The 22890-nt window shown below is 36.7% G+C and overlaps 1 protein-coding gene across 2 annotated transcripts in view; it reads right to left on the bottom strand.

Annotated features, from left to right (window-relative positions):
• The window catches only part of SELP (selectin P), a 43815-nt gene that overhangs the window by 17447 nt on the left and 3478 nt on the right, over positions 1–22890 (bottom strand). For both annotated transcript variants that reach the window (XM_081948232.1, XM_081948233.1), the window contains exons 3-9: positions 21964–22347; positions 18697–18804; positions 17400–17588; positions 16274–16459; positions 15442–15627; positions 14224–14409; positions 208–393 (exon numbers count right to left, since the gene is read on the bottom strand). In XM_081948232.1, the coding sequence (XP_081804358.1) occupies positions 208–393; positions 14224–14409; positions 15442–15627; positions 16274–16459; positions 17400–17588; positions 18697–18804; positions 21964–22347 (1425 nt within the window). The remainder of the gene's footprint in view (positions 1–207; positions 394–14223; positions 14410–15441; positions 15628–16273; positions 16460–17399; positions 17589–18696; positions 18805–21963; positions 22348–22890) is intronic.

Raw genomic sequence — 22890 nt, forward strand, 5'->3', positions numbered from 1 at the left:
AATGCATGGGAGTAGGATGCTATTACAAATATAGTGGATAGTATTGGCAATGTCATAACAACCAGTACATTTTGCAGCAATGGGGATGTGATAAATCAGTCAGAAGCTTCCTTGTCTTCTTGCTGTACCTACCGAATATTATTCAATTCTCCTCACTAATGACAGAATCCTGAAATGGAGATTAAGAAGAAATAGAAAGCCTCAAACCTCGGCAGGTTGGCTCTGAAGCACTCCATGCTCCAGACGCTTCACACATAGCGGTCTCTGCTCCGTTGATCAGAAAGCCTTTTTTGCATTTAAAGTTGCAACTAGACTGGTAATGAAATTCCCCATGGATATGAATGCAGCTGAAGTTTCCATTTGCAGGGATATTTAATGGCTGGCACTGGACAGCTAAGGGCAGGAAACATATACAATGCTTTAATAGCACTAAAGATGGAAACATTTTGAAAATTTGAAGTCATTAACAATACTTTTATTATGTTGAAAACATAGAACACTGGAGACAAAAAACTCATTTTTAGTACATATATTATGTTCTTACTTTATATAAAAAATATAAAAATATTACTGCATAGAAGTATATTTAGCCTAAAGCTATACAAAAGTATAGCTTTATTATAATAAATATTTTTTGTGTTTTTGTTTGTCACAAAGGAACTGCAAGCTGCTGAATTTTGCACAATACAGCATGACTTCAGCCATATTGGGAAAGATAAGATACAGACACACAGAGAAGCCTGGGGTCATAGTCATAGACATAGAGAAGGAAATAAGAGAGGCTGTAAGACATGTAAGCATAGGTATAAAAGCACACTATCATAGCTTTCAATGTACCATTTTGATCTGAAAATCATTCAATAAGATATTTTTTTATTACCTAAAGTAAAAAACTTTTCAACTGCTAGACCAGTCAGTTGCTCTCTCCTGATATGCATAAAAGGATATGTTTTGGCTATCAGTTAATGATCATTAGCTAAGGCAAAAATGCTTTCACCATCCCAAAAATTGTGGGAGAGGGAGTGGGTCACCTCTGGTCTCCCTGAAGATGTATCAGGTTCTAGGATCAGGTTGCAGACTATTATTTCCAACACCTTAGCAAAGAGAGCCTCGCTTATTTTAATGAATGACTAGAAGAAGGAAAGATACTGAGAATCAACCTATATTTTCCAAATCCACTTTTAAATGGTTAACCATTATTCACTGAGATAGTAAACCTACATGTTGTGAAAGGTATATACCAGGGGTGAGTTCCTGCCAGTTCTAACCTCTTCTATAGAAGAGGTTCCACAAATCTACAGTGCCATTTAGTACCCGTTCCAGCTCCCTCCCCCCGCCAGTCCGCACATCATCAAGATGAAGAGTGAGAGGAGGAATTCTGGGAGTTGAAGTCCACAAGTCTTAAAGCTGTCAAGTTTGAACACCCCTGGGTTTTTTTTCTAAAGGGTTAGGGGTGCAAGGGTCTTGTAACTTGACAGCTTTAAGACTTGCGTGACTCAAATGCCAGTGTTTCTGAGCCAACATTTTGGTTGCTAAGCAAGACGGTTGTTAAGTGAATTTCACCACATTTTACATGTTGGCCACGCCCACCCAGTCACATGGCTGGCAAGCCACTCCCATCTGGTCACATGGCCAGCAAGCCACTCCCACAAAGCAGGTCACACCTACAGAAGAGGTTCTAAAAAAATTTGAAACCCACCATGGAATGTACATACCTACACATATATACATACATACATACATACATACATAATCAGTGGTGGGTTCCGTATCCTGTTGCAACCGGTATGGTGCAATGGGGCCCGGTGTCCACCACATGAACGCGCACAGCATGTGCATGTGTACTTACCGTCCGAGCCCAGGGTTCACATTTGTCAAGATCCATATGTCTATGCTTGGATTATTAATTTTTGGATTACTTTTATAACATTATGTTCTCTCTAGTTCAGTGGTTGGGAAATGCTGGGAGGTTTGCTGATGAAGCCAGTCAATTCATGATTGCCAATCTATAACTGCTACCTAACCACAGGTTCCTCTTCCTTAATTTCATGAATGTCATTGACATAGACAAAGACAAAGATTTCTTCATAAAAAGAGAACAAAATAATTTAGCGGTATCCCTAATTTGTGTGCAAAATACCTTTGAGAGTAGTTAAGTGGCCAGTATGTTCTGACCAGAGAGGAGAGGTAAAATCAAATGAGAATCTGAGAAAGTGAACACCTTTGAAATGATGTTACATGAGGAGCATCTTTTTTTGGAAGGGAGAAGCCTTCTGGAATGCCCAGAACTCTGAAAATTGCCAGGGATGACAGTTTTCTTCCAAAACAGATTATCTCCAATGCATGGGAGTAGGATGCTATTACAAATATAGTGGATAGTATTGGCAATGTCATGACAACGAGTACATTTTGCAGCAATAGGGATGTGATAAATCAGTCAGAAGCTTCCTTGTCTTCTTGCTGTACCTACCGAATATTATCCAATTCTCCTCACTAATGACAGAATCCTGTTTTTTTTTTAAAGTAAAAAACTTTTCAACTGCTAGACCAGTCAGTTGCTCTCTCCTGATATGCATAAAAGGATATGTATTGGCTATCAATTAATGATCATTAGCTAAGGCAAAAATGCTTTCACCATCCCAAAAAATGTGGGAGAGGGAGTGGGTCACCTCTGGTCTCCCTAAAGATGTATCAGGTTCTAGGATCAGGTTGCCAGGACTATTATTTCCAACACCTTAAGCAAAGAGAGCCTTGCTTATTTTAATGAATGATTAGAAGAAGGAAAGACACTGAGAATCAACCTATATTTTCCAAATCCACTTTAAAATGGCTAACAGTTATTCACTGAGATAGTAAACCTACATATTGAATTGAATATTATTCAATTCTCCTCACTAATGCCAGAATCCTGAAATGGAGATTAAGAAGAAATAGAAAGCCTCAAACCTTGGCAGGTTGGCTCTGAAGCACTCCATGCTCCAGACGCTTCACACATAGCGGTCTCTGCTCCGTTGATCAGAAAGCCTTCTTTGCATTTAAAGTTGCAACTAGACTGGTAATGAAATTCCCCATGGATATGAATGCAGCTGAAGTTTCCATTTACAGGAATATTTAATGGCTGGCACTGGACAGCTAAGGGCAGGAAACATATACAATGCTTTAATAGCACTAAAGATGGAAACATTTTGAAAATTTGAAGTCATTAACAATACTTTTATTATGTTGAAAACATAGAACACTGAAGACAAAAAACTGATTATTATGTTCTTACTTTATAAAAATATTACTGCATAGAAGTATATTTAGCCTATAACACAAAATTATAGCTTTATTATTATAAATATCTTTTATGTTTATGTTTGTCACAAAGGAACTGCAAGCTTCTGAATTTTACACAATACAGCATGACTTCAGCCATATTGGGAAAGATAGACACACAGTGAAGCCTGGGGTCATAGTCATAGTACATAGAGAAAGAAATAAGAGAGGTTGTAAGACATGTAAGCATAGGTATAAAAGCACACAACTCTATCATAGCTTTCAATGAACCATTTTGATCTGATAATCATTCAATAACGTATTTTTTTAATTACCTAAAGTAAAAAACTTTTCTTTTTTTAGCAGCTTTTTTTATTTTTTCCCTTCTATAAGACATTACAATCATTATATCAACATTGTTATATCATCATATCTGTACATGTATATAACATTTCGCTTCTATATTTACACACCTTTATACACAGTTTTATATATATATATATATATATATATATATATATATATATATATATATATATATATATATATATATATATATATATATATATATATATATATTGTTTTTCAGCTTAATTAATTTTCTTGTTTTGCAGCCATTTGTACCAATTGTTCCAAATTTCATAATATTCCGACTCTTCTTTGTCTTTTAATTTCAGTGCTAATTTGTCCATCTCTGCACAATCCAAAGTTTTTTTTATCACTAATTCGTCCGAGGGGGTATTATTTTGTTTCCAGCATTGGGCAAATGCTATTCAAGCTATAGTTAGCAGATGTGTTAATATGTATTTAATTTTCTTTGTATATTTCCCTTTGATTATTCCCAGCAGAAGATTTCCGGTTTGTATTTTATCTGTTCTCCTGTCATTTCTTGCACCCATTTCCAGATTTTTGTCCAATATTTTTGTGTTTCCGGGCAGGTCCACTATATGTGATAAAAAGTCCCTTGTACCTTTTTACACTTCCAGCAGGTCGGTTTCATGTTTGGGTACATTTTAGCCAATCTTGTTGGTGTTAAATGCCAACGATAAAACATTTTGTACATATTTTCTTTAAGTGCTGCTTATCGTGTTAGTTTATAATTTGTGTTCCAAATTCTTTCCCAATCCACTAGATCTATGTTGTAACCAAAGTTTTTGGCCCATGCTATCATGCAACCTTTAACTTTTTCTTCTTCTAATGTTACTTCTAATAAATATACATCCCTGCGACCAATCCGCTCGCACAGAGAGGGCCTCCTCCAGGTGCCGTCCACTAGACAGTGTCGGGGGGCGGCGCCTAGGAGTAGAGCCTTCTCTGTGGCGGGCCCAGCCCTGTGGAATGACCTCCCTCCGGATATTAGGAATACCTCTGACCTCCGCTCCTTTCGTATTAAGCTTAAGACCCACCTATTCCAAGCAGCTGGCCTGGCTCAACTTTGATCTAACCATATCGCTCCTGACGGGTTTTTACTGGGTATTTTAATTATATTTAATTATCTAGGGGTTTTTAAATACTGTATTTTGTTTTATTTATCAGCCGACCTCCTCCTTGTGTATGTCTCGGTATATGTCTCTGTTATATGTTTGTTTTGTCCACATATTTATTTCATATGTTTCATTGTACGCCGCCCCGAGTCCTTCGGGAGAGGGTGCGGCTAAGAAATAAATATTTATTATTATTATTATTATTATTATTATTATTATTATTATTATTATTATTATTATTATTATTATTATTATATTTGTAAATTTTCGTTATGAGTTTATTTTCCAGGCCAATTAAAATTTTACCTATTTGTTGTAATTCTGTGTATATTCCATATACTTTTACATCTTTTTTGTATCTCGATTGTAGTTGGAGATATGGCCACCAATCTATATTTATATTTTGCTCCTTTAATTCTTGATTTGTTTTCAAATTCCCTTGGCTGTCTAAAATTTCACTATATCTAACCATTTTCGATAGATCTAGCATATTGGGATGTGTCATGGCTTCCATAGTGGAAAGCCATGTCGGTATTTTCATGTAATGTTTTTCTCTAATTTTATTCCAGACCTGTATCAGTGCATCTCTAATATAGTGTCTGTGAAAGTATTTTTGTTTCTTTTTACCCTCTTCACATAGGAAAAAATGCCATCCCGTTTGCAAATCGTGACCCTCTAATGTTAGTATTCTTTTATTTTTTAAATTTATCCAATCCCTGATCCATGTTAGTGCTGCTGCTTTGTAATAAAGCTTCCAGTCAGAGAGTCCCATACCACCTCTGCTTCTGTCATCCTGTAGGGCTTTCAACTTTATCCTGGCTTTCTTCCCTTGTCATATAAATTTTAATATAATCTTATTCAATTCGGTAAAAAAAAATTCCCTAATTTTATGGGGATTGTTTGAAATAAGTATAATATTCTCGGTAGTACATTCATTTTTATCATTGCTATTTTCCCTAATAATGATAGTTGTAGTTTCCCCCATAATTCTAGATCTTTTTTTATTTGTTGCACTAATTTTGTATAATTATTTTCTTTTATAGTTGAGTACTTTGCACTTAGCCATATTCCAAGATATTTAACTTTCTTTGTCACTTGCAGTCCTATTATTCTTTCTAATTCTTTATTTTGTTCTTCCTTCAAATTTTTAGTTATCATTTTAGTCTTTTCACTATTAATCTTTAACCCTGCTACATCTCCATATTTTCCTAATTCTTGCATTAAGCTATTTCCTGTTTCTAGTGGGTCTTCTATAATGAATACCCAATCATCTGCAAAGGCCTGGATTTTATACTCCTCTTTTTTAATTTTAGTTCCTCTTATCTCCGAATTTTGTCTAATTCTTATTAAAAGACTTTCAAGTGTCAGGATAAAGAGCAGAGGTGATAGTGGGCAACCCTGCCTTACTCCTTTCATTATTTTAAAGGTCTCTGTACTTTCCCCATTTAATAGTATATTTGCCCTTTGGGTGGAGTATATCGTTTCTATTAATCTTTCAAATTGGTCCCCTAATTTCATATTCTTAATTTGTTGTATCATGAATTCCCAGTTTAAATTGTCAAATGCCTTCTGTGCATCCAGAAAGACAAGTGCCACTTGCTTCTCTTGATGCACCTCATAGTACTCTAAAATATTTGCTATTATTCTAGTGTTATTCCTGATTTGTCTTGTTGGGAGAAATCCATTTTGGTCTGGATGTATATAGTCATTTAATAGTTTTTTCAATCTCTCCGCTATTATTGTTGTAAATATTTTATAGTCGGCATTTAACAACGAGGTTGGCCTATAGTTTCGAATCTGTTTTTTATCTGCACCTTCTTTAAATATTAATGTAATATGTGCTTCCCTCCATGAATCCGGTATTTTTGCTTTCATCAGTGCCTCATTGTACATCTCCAACATCAAGGGTTCTATTGATTCGTTCAATTCATCTATTATTTTGTACCATTCTGCTGGGAATCCATCTGGGCCTGGCGTTTTATTATTTTTCTGTTTCTGAATCGCCTGTTTCAATTCTAGTTTTGTTATTTTTTTTGACAACATTTCTTTCATATCTTCTGTTATTGACGGGGTTTCTTCTCCATTTAGATATACTTTTATTTGTTTTCTATCTACTTGTTCCCCAAATACTTGTATGCAATCTTTTTCTTCCCTTCCATTGTATGTTGTAGTTCACCAGTTTCCTCTTGAAGTTGATATACTAATCTTTTCTCTCTTTCTTTTCTCAATCTATATGACAGCCACCTCCCCGGTTTATTTGCTTGCTCAAAGAAGTTTTGTTTTGTTAGTTTTAGGCCCTTTACCATTTCTTCCTGGTCTAATATATTTAATTTATGTTTTGCTAACATCCAATCCTTTCTAATTTTGCTACTTTGTGGCTTATTTTGTAATTCTATTTCTAAATTTTTAATTTCCTTCTCGAATATCTTCTGTTGTACCCATTTTTCTTTCTTTCTTTTTGCTGAATACGCTATAATAATTCCACGGGGATAAGCTTTTATGGTGTCTCATAAATTTTGTGTAGATGTCTGTTCTTTTGTGTTTTCCTTAAGGAATAATTCCAATTCGTTTCTACATTTTTGAATAAATTCTTTTTCTTTTAATATTTGCAAATTTAACATCCATCGTCATCTAGTTTTTTTCCCCCTTTCCAGATTATTTTAATGGGGTTGTAGTCTGCCCAAGTATTTGGTAATATTTCAATTGTATGTATTTCTTCCCCAATTTCCCCATTCATCCATGCCATATCAATCCATGACCAGGATTGGTGTGGGTTGGAATAAAAAGTAAATTGTTTTTTTCTGGTTCCATTTTTCTCCAAATATCTATCAAGTTTAACTCCTCCATCATCTCAAAACAGGTTGTTGGTAATACTTTTTTTATTTTTAGTTTTTTTGTCACTTATGTAATCTTTTTTACTGTCTACTATGGCATTATAATCTCCTATTATGCAGATATTCCTCACTCCAATTTCTCTAATTTTTTCATGTAATTTTTTATAAAAGTCCTTCTGATTTTCGTTTGGAGCGTATATTGCTACCAGTAGCATTGATTTTTGATTTATCCATATCTCTATCATTAATATTCTTCCCTTTGGCTCTGCATAAATTAAATTTGTCTTTATCCCATCTTTAACATATATCGCTATCCCTTTTCTCTTTTCTTCTGCTGATGCTGCATATAATTTTCCTAATTTAGGACATTCCAGATATTTTAGATCTTGTTTTTTAATGTGTGTTTCCTGTAAGCATATTATGTCTGCCTTTTGTTTTGTTAATTTTGCCCAGATGTGTTTTCTTTTTGTTGGCGAATTTAAACCATTAATATTTACTCACAATAATTGAATTTCTTCTTCCATCCTCTTAATTCTCTACCTGTCTTTGTTTTTTATTAACTCTAGTTTCTTTTTTGGCTCCTTGTTTTTGGTCTCACTTCCTCCTCTCTCTGTTGTTCTTCCTCCTCCCTACTACTTCCTCCCTGTTTTTCTTCCGTTATTCTTTGTTGTTGTTCTTCCTGGCTTCTATATTCCATCTCCTCTTTACTGCTCTGTTCCTCTTCCGGGCCTACTAGTTGCTCATATAAATCCTGTGCCTTCTCCAGATTGTCAGCTTTAATCCTTTTCTCCTGCCAGGTTATAAGCATCCTTTCAGGTACCAACCACCTAAATAGTATATCTCGTTTAATCAATTGTGTCGCCAGGAATTAATATTCTCTCCTTTGTTCCCTCATTCTTCGTGGGATTTGTTTCAGGATTTGTATCTCTTTCCCTTTGTACATCATCGGCTCATCTCTTGTTATTTTATAAATTATATCTCTTACTTTTTTCCTTGTGAATCTGATGTGTACTTCTCTAGGCAATTGGTGTTTTCTGGCATAATTGGTGCTTACTCTGTATATATCGTCCAACTCATTTAAAATCTCATGTCTATCTCTTTTTAACATCTCTGCTATTAATCCCGACATTATCATTGGTAAATCTTCCTCTTTTGTCTCTGTTACATTCTGAAATTGAAGGTAAAATGCTGCACGGTCCATTTCCAGATGGATGAGAGAGTCTTCTAAGTTTTTGCTTGATATTTTCACCTGCTGTTCAACTAAGTTTAGTTTGTTCTCTGTTTGTTCTGTTCATTTTCTACTGCTTTTGACTGCTCATTTTTTTCCAGTGTTTGTTGTATAATTCCCATTTTGTCATCTAATTTCTGTATGTTGTTTTTAACTTCATTTTTCATTTCACTCATCTCTATTTTCATTTCATTCATATCCGTTTTCAATTCACTGTGGTTTTTAGCTACTGCCTCTTGAAGCTTAATCATAATTTCTTGGATAGTTAGCAGTGCTGTCTGCACATTTTCAATATTCGAACCAGAGTTTGGTTTTTTTTTTAAAGTAAAAAACTTTTCAACTGCTAGACCAGTCAGTTGCTCTCTCCTGATATGCATAAAAGGATATGTTTTGGCTATCAGTTAATGATCATTAGCTAAGGCAAAAATGCTTTCACCATCCCAAAAATTGTGGGAGAGAGAGTGCGTCACCTCTGGTCTCCCTGAAGATGTATCAGGTTCTAGGATCAGATTGCCAGGACTATTATTTCCAACACCTTAAGCAAAGAGAGCCTTGCTTATTTTAATGAATGATTAGAAGAAGGAAAGACACTGAGAATCAACCTATATTTTCCAAATCCACTTTAAAACGGCTAACAGTTATTCACTGAGATAGTAAAACTACATATTGAATTGAATATTATCCAATTCTCCCCACTAATGCCAGAATCCTGAAATGGAGATTAAGAAGAAATAGAAAGCCTCAAACCTCGGCAGGTTGGCTCTGAAGCACTCCATGCTCCAGACGCTTCACACATAGCGGTCTCTGCTCCGTTGATCAGAAAGCCTTCTTTGCATTTAAAGTTGCAACTAGACTGGTAATGAAATTCCCCATGGATATGAATGCAGCTGAAGTTTCCATTCACAGGAATATTTAATGGCTGGCACTGGACAGCTAAGGGCAGGAAACATATACAATGCTTTAATACCACTAAAGATGGAAACATTTTGAAAATTTGAAGTCATTAACAATACTTTTATTATGTTGAAAACATAGAACACTGGAGACAAAAAACTGATTTTTAGTACATATATTGTGTTCTTACTTTATAAAAAATATATAAAAATATTACTGCATAGAAGTATATTTAGCCTAAAGCTATACAAAAGTATAGCTTTATTATAATAAATATTTTTTGTGTTTATGTTTGTCACAAAGGAACTGCAAGCTGCTGAATTTTACACAATACAGCATGACTTCAGCCATATTGGGAAAGATACCAGTGACATGCAGTCAAGCGAGGCAAGTGAGGCACAGCCTCACTGCTCTCATCATGAAAAGAAAAAAAATGTAAAAGGAAAAAGCTGAGATAGTTGCTGCCTCCCCTGGATGACTCTGCTTAACTGTTAAAAAAAGCCTCTAAAAAAGTGCTCTCTACTATGAGGCAGGAGAACTGCATGCCTCCTCTAGTCTGACTTTAGGCGTTTTATGATCACTTGAGCAGAGTTAAGCAAGGGTTAAAAGCCTAAAAATTCCTTATGTAGGGGAAGAACGCAGTTCTCCTGCCTCATCGTAGAGGGCGCTCGTCCCTGAAGATGTATCAGGTTCTAGGATCAGGTTGCAGGACTATTATTTCCAACACCTTAGCAAAGAGAGCCTCATTTATTTTAATGAATGACTAGAAAAAGGAAAGATACTGAGAATCAACCTATATTTTCCAAATCCACTTTTAAATGGTTAACCATTATTCACTGAGACAGTAAACCTACATGTTGTGAAAGGTATATACCAGGGGTGAGTTCCTGCCAGTTCTAACCTCTTCTATAGAAGAGGTTCCACAAATCTACAGTGCCCTTTAGAACCGGTTCCAGCTCCCTCCCCCCGCCAGTCCGCACATCATCAAGATGAGGAGTGAGAGAAGGAATTCTGGGGGTTGAAGTCCACAAGTCTTAAAGCTGTCAAGTTTGAACACCCCTGGGTTTTTTTTCTAAAGGGTTAGGGGTGCAAGGGTCTTGTAACTTGACAGCTTTAAGACTTGCGTGACTCAAATGCCAGTGTTTCTGAGCCAACATTTTGGTTGCTAAGCAAGATGGTTGTTAAGTGAGTTTCATCACATTTTACAAGTTGGCCATGCCCACCCAGTCACATGGCTGGCAAGCCACTCTCACCCAGCCACATGACCAGCAAGCCACTCCCACAAAGCAGGCCACACCTACAGGAGAGGTTCTTAAAAATGTTGAAACCCACCATGGTATATACATACATACATAAATACATGCATACATACATACATACATACATACATACATACATACATATATAAATATAATCAGTGGTGGGTTCCGGATCCCGTTGCAACGGGGCCCGGCATCTAATACATGAACGCGCACAGCATGCACATGTGTACTTACCATCCGCGATGCCTCTGCAACGCTCCAGCTGCTCAACGAAGCGTCGCGCAGGCACCATAAGCTCCGTGTGCAGAAGCTCTGAACAGCTCATACCGGTAAGGAGTGTGGGCGGGCGGGTGGGCCTTCTGGAGCACGATACCAGAAGGGTACGGCCGTTCTTATATATAGGAACGCTTTATTCGCACAAGCACGATGCCAAAAACACCAGCCTGAAGATGGTATGTGAGACCTCACCGAAACGTTGCCAAGTCAATCTCAATCTTACATGGGAAAAGACCCGAATACAACCAGACCAGCATACCTACACCCATGAAAATCTACGAAAACAAATATCTTACCTCTACAGGGAGGAAAACTTCCTGCTCACCAGGACCTGCGAGAAACTTGAAGTCCGAAGAGTCACCATCTTATGTGACCTCATATTCCTACACAACTGCCGAGACAAAAGCGTGATCCCCACATGCTTCCAACTAAAATTGCATTCTAAAACCTCAGCCACCAAAAGGATCCTGAAAAGAACTGAATTAGCCCTAATCAGAAACGAACTCTACAGGAAAAGATTCCTACAAGACTAAACCAACCGGGACCTATTTCACTCTTCACCTCAAACTCAGCAACAAAATCTACCCAGCACTCTGGGACAAATCCAAACAACTAGCTCTCTGAAGAGCTGAAACAGAAACCTCCTACAAAACAGACACACACACCAACAAACTCCACAGACTAGAAAAACAACAGAAGCCCAACCCCCCTCTACAGCAACTCATGAAACAAACAGTACACAACATATCAGACAGGACCCTTACCATAGCAGAAACCAATGTCCTTTCCAGAGGATTCAACTTTGCAGTCGCCCCTAAACGCATCCCCACTGAAAATACCATATACGGAGTTGAAGCTACCTACACTAAAATCAACCCAGATGAAGCCAATAAAATCAGACTTGCAGTCAGCAACATCCTTTGCTCCAGCAATCCACCCAGAAGCAACTTACAGAAAGAAGAACAAAAAGCACTAAAACCAACTTGAAGAAAGACAACAACATAATCATTCTCCCAGCAGACAAAGGTAACGCCACAGTGGTGATGAACACGCCTGACTACCAAGTCAAACTATCCAACCTACTCCAAGACCCCACTTACAAATCTCTAAACACAGACTCCACCACCTACCTGTAAAAAAACACCAAATCCAAAATAAAAGCCTCTCCCATCAGTTAAGAGATCCAGCCAAGAATCATCCCCAGAGAGAAATCATCCAGATGCCCAAAGCTCTATGGCCTCCCTAAGATACACAAAGAAGGAACACCACTCAGACCCATAGTCAGTTCCATAGGCTCATCTCTACAGAATCTTGCCAAATTCCTCACCAAACAACTTCAACCCTACGCAGAATCTATCACCTCACACGTACAAAACTCACTCCACCATAAAGAAACAAAACCTACAACCCAGCGTGAGCGTCGATGTCATATCCTTCTTCACCCAAGTGCCTATAAAAGAAGCCTTGACAGCTAGCCAGAACAAATACAACCCCACTAAGCACATCCTGGACCTGACCAACCACTGCCTAACCAACACATACTTTATCCATAATGGACAAAGATACAAACAGATAGAAGGAGCACCCATGGGATCACCCCTCTCACCCGTCATCGCAAACTTATACATGGAACATTTTGAAACTAACGCCTTAGATAAATCTGAACACAAACCCTAGGACACACAATCTACCAAAAAAAACTCACACCAACCACTACTTAAACACACAATCCCATCACCACCCTGCATAGATCAACTCTGTAGCCAAGACCCTCATCTTCAGAACCAAACGCCTAGCCGACAAAGACCACCTGAAAACTGAATTACACACTCTCACAAACATATTAATCTCCAATGGATTCCAAAGAAAAACAATTACGAACCTAATCCAAAAGGAGACACCACCCAAGAACCGAGACACAGAACAGGACAACGGCATCGCCCTTCTCCCTTACATCAAAGGCACCACAGATAAAATCAGCAAAATTCTCCACAAGCACAATATCAAGACAGCCTTCAGCACGGACCAAAAATAGCCAACATCTTAACAAAACCCCAAAGACAAGATCCAGCTAGAAAACCAAGGAGTCTACGAAATACCCTGCAAAATCTGCCCTGCCACATACATCAGACAAACTAATAGGAGAATAAATGCACGCATCGCAGAACACAAGAACGCAGTAAGAAAAAAAAAGAAAAAACTTCCTCCCTTTTCCAGCACCTTAAAGCAAAAGGACATGAAATTGATTTTGAAGGAAGCAAATTAATCTCTAAAACTGAACACTTCAACAAGAGAATAATTATGTAAGCCATCGAAACAGAAAAACACCCCCAAAACATGAATAAACGTGACGATACCTCTCACCTACCAGACATTTGGAAACCAGTCCTAATCAACAAACGAGCCCCATCCACCACCCAGGTTGTTACAACACAAAAGAACAACGGACACACAGCCAGCACCTTAGCCACACAGGATGATACAAAACAGCCAACCAATCTACAAACATCAACTCCATCTACAAATCAGGATGCAACTACACAGCCAATCAACCCACTTATAGCAACAAAGCCAGCACTCCACACACCCCCACCAAGATTTATAGAGAGACGACAGCTCCAACCACGCTTTACTCGCACAAGTATATATGTACACACACACACACACACACACACACACACACACAGAGTATAGCATGCTTTGGATCTGTCGCTATTTGGACTCATGGGGCGTGTTACACTATCTATGCAGCATACACAAGACTCCTGTCTGTAATTCTGATCTGTGACTGTAATAAAAATTCTATTCACACGAATCTCCTTCCTACCTCTTTCTTGGTTCCCTTTTTTCTTTTTTTCCTTCAAGGCAAATGCTAATGGGTAAAAGAGAATCCATTTCTTTTCCTAAATGTTGAAAAATGAGTTGTTCCTGTTTTTTCAAAGTAATTTCTACATGGGCAAGAAAGGTCTTAAAAGGAAATTCCCAACCTTGGCAAACTGGGGCTGGGGCTGTCCATTTTCCTGAAGCTGTGCACTCAGTGACCTCTTTTCCAAATAACCGAAAACCCTTGGTGCAAAGAAAAGTGCAGCTGGATTGGTACTGAAATTCCCCATGGAGATGAACACAGGTAGTATTTCCATGAGCAGGTGCCTCTAGGGACTGGCACTGAATAGCTAAGGAGAGGAACAGAAAAGTCAATCAGGTTGAACACAGACAGGTTTAAAGAGCATTGAAGATGGCTTGGAAGAGATACTGCTTATTTATTTATTTATTTATTTATTTATTTATTTATTTATTTATTTATTTATTCACTTGTATACTGATTCATCTGGAGTTTAAGATAAGTCACATGATAGCAAAATGGATCCTACATCAAAGAATTCACCTTTGCCTTTCATTGGAAGAGGACAACCATGTTAGTCTATGGTGGCAAAAATCAGAAGTATAGCAAAAGCTCGTCTGGCTAGCAAATATTTAAAATCTTTCATGAGGAAGTTCTAACTTGCACCTGCATACACAGCATGTCCCTGTTCATCCCAATTTAAATTGTACATTATTACACAAAAATATATTCATTTTAATAGAATTCATTGGTCAGAAAAGTTTCAACCAGATGCGTTCTGATTCTTTGTCTTTCAGCCAATTCATTTGCACTTTAAATCAATACTATCACATGAAAATATCCATATTCTATATGTGACTTGATTTAAAACTGATGTCATTTTATTCAAGTAACCAACTTCTATACATTTTAAGTTCTTGTGCTAACAGGACCTGGATTTCCTTAAACACAAACATGATTGATTTAGGTTCAGTAATGAGTCAGTTGGTGTTGGTGGTCTCCTTCTCACCAATTAGTTTACAACATCAGTTCCACCATTTAAGTAAATAGCTGCAGAAGGCTAATAAACTTTACGTGAATTGTAATATGGGAATTCTTAATGTTAAAGTGTAATAGGAGTTACAGTTTTTTTAATTCTAAACAAGAATGGGTTAACTGAATATTCATTGTACTTGAATTATATCTACTGAAATCTACTGAAATTCCTGAGAGCAATTATTCATGACTAATGTAAATCTCATTGATTTGCATGGATCTTATAAAAATCTTCAGACATAACTCAAGTTATGAATAAATGGATTAAACAGAAATTTAGACATCAGATTTCAGAAAAAAGTTCATACAATTCCGTTAGATACCATACCCTGACATGTTGGTACGGGAGAAGTCCACTGACCAGATGCGTTGCAAATCAAAGGCTGGGAATCACTAAGTTCAAAGCCCACTTCACAAGCAAAGCTGCAAGTGGAGTTGTAACTATAATCACCAATTGGGTTTACACAATTTATCATTCCTCTTGCAGATGGCTGAATTGGCCGACATTGCTTAACTAAAAGGAAGGAAGGAAGGAAGGAAGGAAGGAAGATAAGTAAGTAAGTAATGGAATTAGAATGTATAAAAGCATAATATGTATAAAAAGACTATGCAAAAGGCAATACTTTAAAATGATTATATGTTTAATAAATGGGAATGATAAATTATTACTACATTTCCCAAAGTTCCTAGCCTTCCCACATACCAGCCTGATAATTTTTCAATGAACTCTGGATTTGTAAAACGTCTTTATGACACAAATTATCATCTTTCAAATCTAACAATCCTATGGATAGCCACACATTTTCCTGGAAGTAAAAATTATTGCACCGATTGATTGACTTCTCAAAGCATAGGCCTGCCCTATGGAAAGGATCTTTTCCAAACTTAATATACCCCTATTTGTTTATCTGTAACACCATAGCATAATGCTGTGTACTTCTAGGCTCCAGGTTCTAAAAATCTAAAAGAATTGCAACATGTCTTTCTTGGCTTTTGAAACCTGACATCAGAAGAACTAGTAAATTTTGTAACAATGGGGATGTGATAAATGAGTTAAGAAAGCTTCCTTGTCTTCTTGCTGTAGCACCTACTAATTATTACTCAGTTGTCATCACTTACACCAGAATCTTGGAATTGAGGAGAAATAGAAAGCCACAAACCTCGGCAGGTTGGCTCTGAAGCACTCCATGCTCCAGACGCTTCACACATAGTGGTCTCTGCTCCGTTGATCAGAAAGCCTTCTTTGCATTTAAAGTTGCAACTAGATTGGTAATGAAATTCCCCATGGATATGAATGCAGCTGAAGTTTCCATTTACAGGGGTATTTAGTGGCTGGCACTGGACAGCTAAGGGCAGGAAAGTAAGAAATCAGGTACAATGCATCATACACCACAAAAGATGTAAACATTCTGGAAAATTTGAAGTGCTGAAAAATCATGTTTAGAAAACAGAAAACTGGAGACAAACTGAAACATACAGAGCACTTGTTTTTAGCACATTTTACATATATGTTATTACTTTATAAAATATTAGTGTGTAAAAGTATATTTAGTATAAGTTTAGCTTTGTAATTATAATTATTTCTTATTGTTGTCAGAAATGAGGCTGCAAGCTGTTGAATTTTATAGAATCCAGTACAGCCTGTACAGGAAAAGTAGGTAGGTAAACAGTTAACACTGAATTTCTCAAACATCTATGAACATGGTACAAAAACTGACATTCTGAGCTAAAAAAAAACAGGAACTAAAGATGAATTACAAAACTGGTGGAAAATGAGAAAGAGAAATAAATCAATAGGAATTATTTAAATATTATTTTAGAATGTTTTACTTTATTTATGTATTGATATGTAACTTTAAGACCTATTATCAAAATCAAAATACATTGTCAATATATTTCTTCTATTACATATGTCTTTAGACACAGTTTTCCTATGAAATACATTTTGATAAGCAAATTGCCCTATCTAATGTATTATGTTTGCACTGCTATGTCTCTTTCTATTTATAGTCAGCAATTTAGTTCACATAATAGTTTGAGAAATATGGTTAGGGTTCAAATTTTCACATTAAAATACAATCTGGATAAATTTTGTTTTCATCTCTATTTATTTTCTAAATAATAAAATAACAAGGATAATTATCAGATGAAAAATGTACCTGATTCCCAAACATAGCAAGGTTGTAAAAGCCTTCATCCATTTTTTCTCAGCTAACCCACTACCATTTATGGTCTTGACAAGGATCCATTATGCCAACACTTGGCACCAATGATGTTAGGTTATACCTGCACACTGAGGTTCTTCTGCTGTCCATTGCCCAGATGACAAACATTGCAAGTTGACCGGGCCAGTTATTGTAAAACCTTTATCACATCTGAAGCTGCAATGAGATCTGTAACTGAACTGCTCCAGTGGATGAGTGCAATTCAAAAGCAGGGCCTGATGGAGAGGGCCAAACTTGTTGCATTTTACAACTAAACAAAGACATAAAAAGATAACATTAAGCCATCATCATCACTGACAAAACTGTTTTTCCTATATTGCAACAAAGATAGGGAAGTTCTTGAATTCTGATGAATTCAAGGGCTTGGCATCTAAATTGTTCATTAACACAAAACTTCAACTATTTTAAAAGCTCCCAAAAGAATAATGCAATTATTTTAATAGCAATATATTTAATTTTATGGAAACATGGGCTCATCATTTCCTCTGCTGAATAAAATTGCTGAAAGAAAGACCACTTATGATTTTAAATCCCTTAGGGCACTTCTTGACAAACCTTTACCCTAAGCCTATAAACCCAACCTGCAGTATAAGGAAACACAATCCATGTTGCTAAGGAAAAACTGCTTGAAGTGTCCTGTTGTTTTCAGTGTATGGCTAGAATGACATTTCTTTAAGGCACTGATATTTTTCATTAATTATTTCATTATTTTTCATTTCATGCAAATAACTTAATAGAAAAGCAGATGTTGTTATTACATTTTCTAATTTAAAGTTCTGATGTATTATCCGACTTAAAGATCTCTAAAAAGAAATTCAACTAGTTATTCAGTGCTAACCAGAGGAATCCATGCTATCTTCCCCTACTGCACCCTTATGATGTAACCAATGCAGCTTGCCTGATGCTACTTGCAATGTTTTTCAGAATGTTATCACAGTGAATTCCTTTGAATATTGTTTCAAATAAAATCAACAGGTTTCATCAACACTAAACAAAAACCATAACATAGGAATTCCCACTCACCAAAGAGAAAACATTTTTTTTCCCCTTTGTGACCAAGGTTTTCTTGGAAAAATAACTGGGAGACTGTTCAGCCTATCCCCCAGAGAAAATAATAGAGCTGAAATAGAATGCTTGTAATGCTTTAAAGGCTGAGGACCAAAGTGGACGTGACATTTTTCATGTAGTTTGCTCTTGCATGAGGGAATCACATTGATTGTATCAGTACTGTGTCATGGAAACCGAAATACTTAATTCTGTTATCCTTGCTGAGAATATGCCATCTTTCCTTATGGCCACTGCCTCTATACCATCTAATCACAATAGAAAGAAAATGTCATTGATTCCAACAAACTCACCATTTTCACACAAAGGGCCATAGAAACCAGGATAGCATTGGCAGGTATAGTTCCCAATGGTCTCCACACATTCACTGCGTTCGTTGCAGGAGGAAGATTGACAAGAAGCTGCATAAAAAATAGAATTGGATTAGAATTACCTAATGAGATTTTTTTTCTTTCATTCAACCATGTCCAATTCCTGGCCATGTCTTTGCAGCTTTCTTAGCAAGGTTTATCAGAAATGATTTGCCATTGCCTCCTTCCTAGGGCTGAGCTAAAGTGTCTGGCCCATAGTCACCCACCTGCTTTATGCCTAAGAAGGGACTAGAATTCACAGTCCCTCACTCTCTAGTTTGATGCCTTAACCATTACACCAAACTGTCTCTTGTCATGAACATACTAGAGACTTAAAACTTTTTTGGCTTCTTTCAATTACAAGATTTCTTTTGGAAGAAAAAAGCCATGTCAATAAAAGGGAAACAACTTATATCAGACTGTAAAACAGATACAAGAATCTTATGACCAATCCAACATGTGACCATTCACAAATGGGATCCATTGTAATGCTGCCACATCAAAAGTGATGGTAAACTGGGATAAACAGGGGGCTTTGGCATGTATTACCAGTATTTTACCCACAAAACCATCATTCTCAATTAGTAACATCTGAAAATCAAAAGGTGACAATTTTTGGATTTCATTTCCACTCGCTCCTATCAGATTGTGGAACTGCTAGTCTTGCATCTATCAAAGATTAATGTGCTTATGAATACATAACTTTGGTATAAAATACAATATTTGACATGGCTGTCACAAAAACTAAAATATATTACTATTTTAAACCCTCACTAATTTCTCTATCTTGAGAACAGAATGTTTTTGTTCAAGAACATTCTTTAGAAAATTACATTATCAACTGAACTCTTGCTAGCATTTTCATGCTTCTTTATTCATATCAGAAGCACCTCCAAATTATAGACAAATTATATCTATAATTTTCATGCTAAGAATATCGTACATCTATTTAAACCTTAACATTGAAAATTACTTTCATCTTTGTACTGTCTTGTAGTACCTTTGTAGGATCTAGAATTATTTTGCTGTGTTGTTCTATTTCTTTAGATGTCAAATTTATTACATATTCAATAAATGCAATATATATTTTATTATATATTTCAATGTTAATTTTTCTTTGATTCAAAAATGCCTTTCATTTTGTTTACTTTTGCAGAAATAATTCCTAACACCATGCTCATTAATGGGTATAACATATTTGCTCAGTTCCTAGGAGAGACAAGCTTCTATTAAAACTGGGACCAAGACCAGTGAAACAAAAGGCAAACATGTTAGAGACTTATGACATGACATTTTCTCTTTTTGTCTATTGATTGCATTATAACAACTCAATCCAAGTTAATCCAAAGTTCATAAATTTGTCTTTTTTTCTTCTCTCACTTCAGTTCTACATGAATATTGGATTCCAGTAGCTTAACTTATATTCATGAACATTTGTTTTCTCTTTGGAAGAGTGTCTTCCATTTCTCATCACATCCAGATCCATTTCTACTGGTCTATTGAGAAGAAAGCCTGAAATAAATTTTCAGTGCAAAGTCTGCAATGGGCTTGCAGATTTGAATAATGGAGATTGCCCACAATCCCAATCTAGCTTCGTAGAGCGAAGTTGACTTCTCAATGTTTTAACAGTTGCTAACAGTTTCAAAAATCACTTTTTCCTTCTAACTATTCCATGTAAGCACATCAAAAAGAGTGCTTTGGAGACTACTGGACAAAATACATTCAGGAATTATTTGAAGATGGAATGGCTGGTAATGAGGTAGTGTTGCTAGCATTTTCTGTAGAGATTGCAATATTTATCTGGAAGTAACCACAAAACAAAGTTCAACTTTGTTTGGTTGTGCATTATATTGATTTTCTTATGACCCTCATGAACTGTTTATTGTGATTGTTAATGGGCAGAGTTACCACTCCAGAATACTTCCAGTGAAGCTATGGGCATTGTCTAGTTGTGCCATTGCCAGAAAAGACAATGACCATTTTTTGAGGGCAGAAATGGACAGTGGCAAGCATTGCCTATCTCCCATTGCAAATTTTATACCAAGCATATTTTCCTGATGTGGTCTTTTCCTCTGAAAAGTAGTATTTTCCCTTGATTGCTTTTGTTCTCTTTAGTGGAGCCTTTTGCTTCCTTACAGGTTAACTTCAACAGTCCATTGTCTACTGCACTCCCAGAGGAAGAAATGTTCCTTCAACTGCGGCAATAGTTGCTCTAATCTAAGAGTATTCTCACCTTCACAATTAGTATTAAAATAGCATAGTGGCTAAGAGCATTGCCTAGTATGTGAGAAGTTGCTGTTTTGAAACCCAGCACTACCTTTTAACTTTGGATTTTTCTATATACATGCATAAACATTTTACCTAATGTGCCCAGAAAGGAAAATTTCTCTGAATCAAAAGGGAGATAACACAGCAGCCAAAGAATTGCCCTATAGAAGGATGTGACAGCCTGCAGCTGGGCTGAATGGTTTGCAAGCTGTTTTAAAGTCCTCCGGCCCTGACAAGTTTCTTGATCCAACTAAAATTTAAGTGGCCATAAGCACAATGCAGGAATAGCTTCAACCATAAGTGCAAATAACCCCAAAGAGCAAAGGTGCATACTAATTATGGATTCTTTTCATATCATCATTTTTATAGTATAAGGAAATGCAGAGTTGATTTCTGTATCCCTAGTATTTTTTTCCAGGACTCTATGACTTCAGAGTTGCAAATTCTAATTTCCCAGTTATTATCTTGTTACCTGCAATTTGATTTTCTGCATCATGCAGAACCTGATAAACATGGGGCTGATTATAATTCTGATAGCAGGAAGCTCTGCATCTCTCTCTTTGAATAAAAAAGTTACTTGGATATGAACAATTTTAATGTTCTAAGATGTTCTGTTTAATCTTGATTATTTGATGCAACAGTTCCAATGATGGACAAACTTAAAATCACAATAGCTTAAGTTTCATTGCAGTCTATCCCCCTGTGCTAAGATTATATTCATGCAACAACCCTGTTCCACAAAATTACCCAAACAAATGTTGACCTAGCATTTTTGGGAATCCAGCTTATGCTGTCAATTTATAGTTCAACTCATCAAACAATCCCAGAAAACTGAGTTGGGTTAATCATGCCCAAACTAATCCCAAGATAGAACATCAGGCAAACAGTGCCTAGTAGTATACAGAAACTCTTACAACCACTCAATATGGAGTATTTCACTACCTTTATAGCAGAGTGCCCGTTTCTTCTTTCCACAAGGCTCATCATTCCATTTTCCAACTTCGTAGTTCCTCTTAATGTAAATCTCAACACAGTCTTGGTTGGATCGCCTGTTGTTAGGTTCCCGATAAGCCCAGTTCTCTGCCTCTTTGGTCAAGGCCTTTCTGGTTCCTACCCATGTCCAGGTGTTGTTTATTTTCCGGATCCCAATCCAGTAGTAATTTGAATGTTTTGGTAAGACCTCATTGAGATAGGCAATTTCTTCTTTGTTCTGGATTGCTACCAGGTCAGTATACCAGGTCTGGCAAAATGTCCGTGCATCTTCCCAGGTTAAGTCTGAGTTGGCCCCATAGTGGTAAGTCCAGGCATCCACATGAAAGAGAAGTACTGCCAGAGGAACAAATAGCATCAAGAAAGAAGATGCTTCAGTTAATACAACTATATTAATATTATCGCAAAATAATAATGTTCCAGGCCATTTAAAGACCGCAAGGCTGCCTTTATCCTGAAAAGGGCAGAGTGATTTGTAGTATCTGTTTAATAATAAGAGAGATGTTCTCTGATCCTAACACTTGCTAAATGACAGGAGTTCAACAAGTGAAGCTTTTCTGGAGGGAGGAGCCAACATCGCGACGATACAGACATGTAGTCTCGATGCGCCGAGATCGCAGCCAATACTTTTGCCGCTGTGTGGTCCAATTGGACCTAAACCATCCCGCAGAGATGGTGAACAGGAAGAATACTTCTTGCTGATCTCAGGGACATCGCAAAGTGCCTGATCAATGCAAGATAAGTTTTTCAAGCCGGTGACAAAAAACCCAGCCAAGGCTGATGAAGTTGGGGCAGCTCCAAAACGGAAGGAAACGGAAAGAGAAAGTGTTTCCAGCTGGTGAGGTTTTAAAAGAGACTCCCTATAAAAAACTTAAAATT

The sequence above is a fragment of the Natrix helvetica genome (assembly GCF_964273705.1).
Source record: "Natrix helvetica genome assembly, chromosome: 3".
Classification (NCBI taxonomy): domain Eukaryota; kingdom Metazoa; phylum Chordata; class Lepidosauria; order Squamata; family Natricidae; genus Natrix; species Natrix helvetica.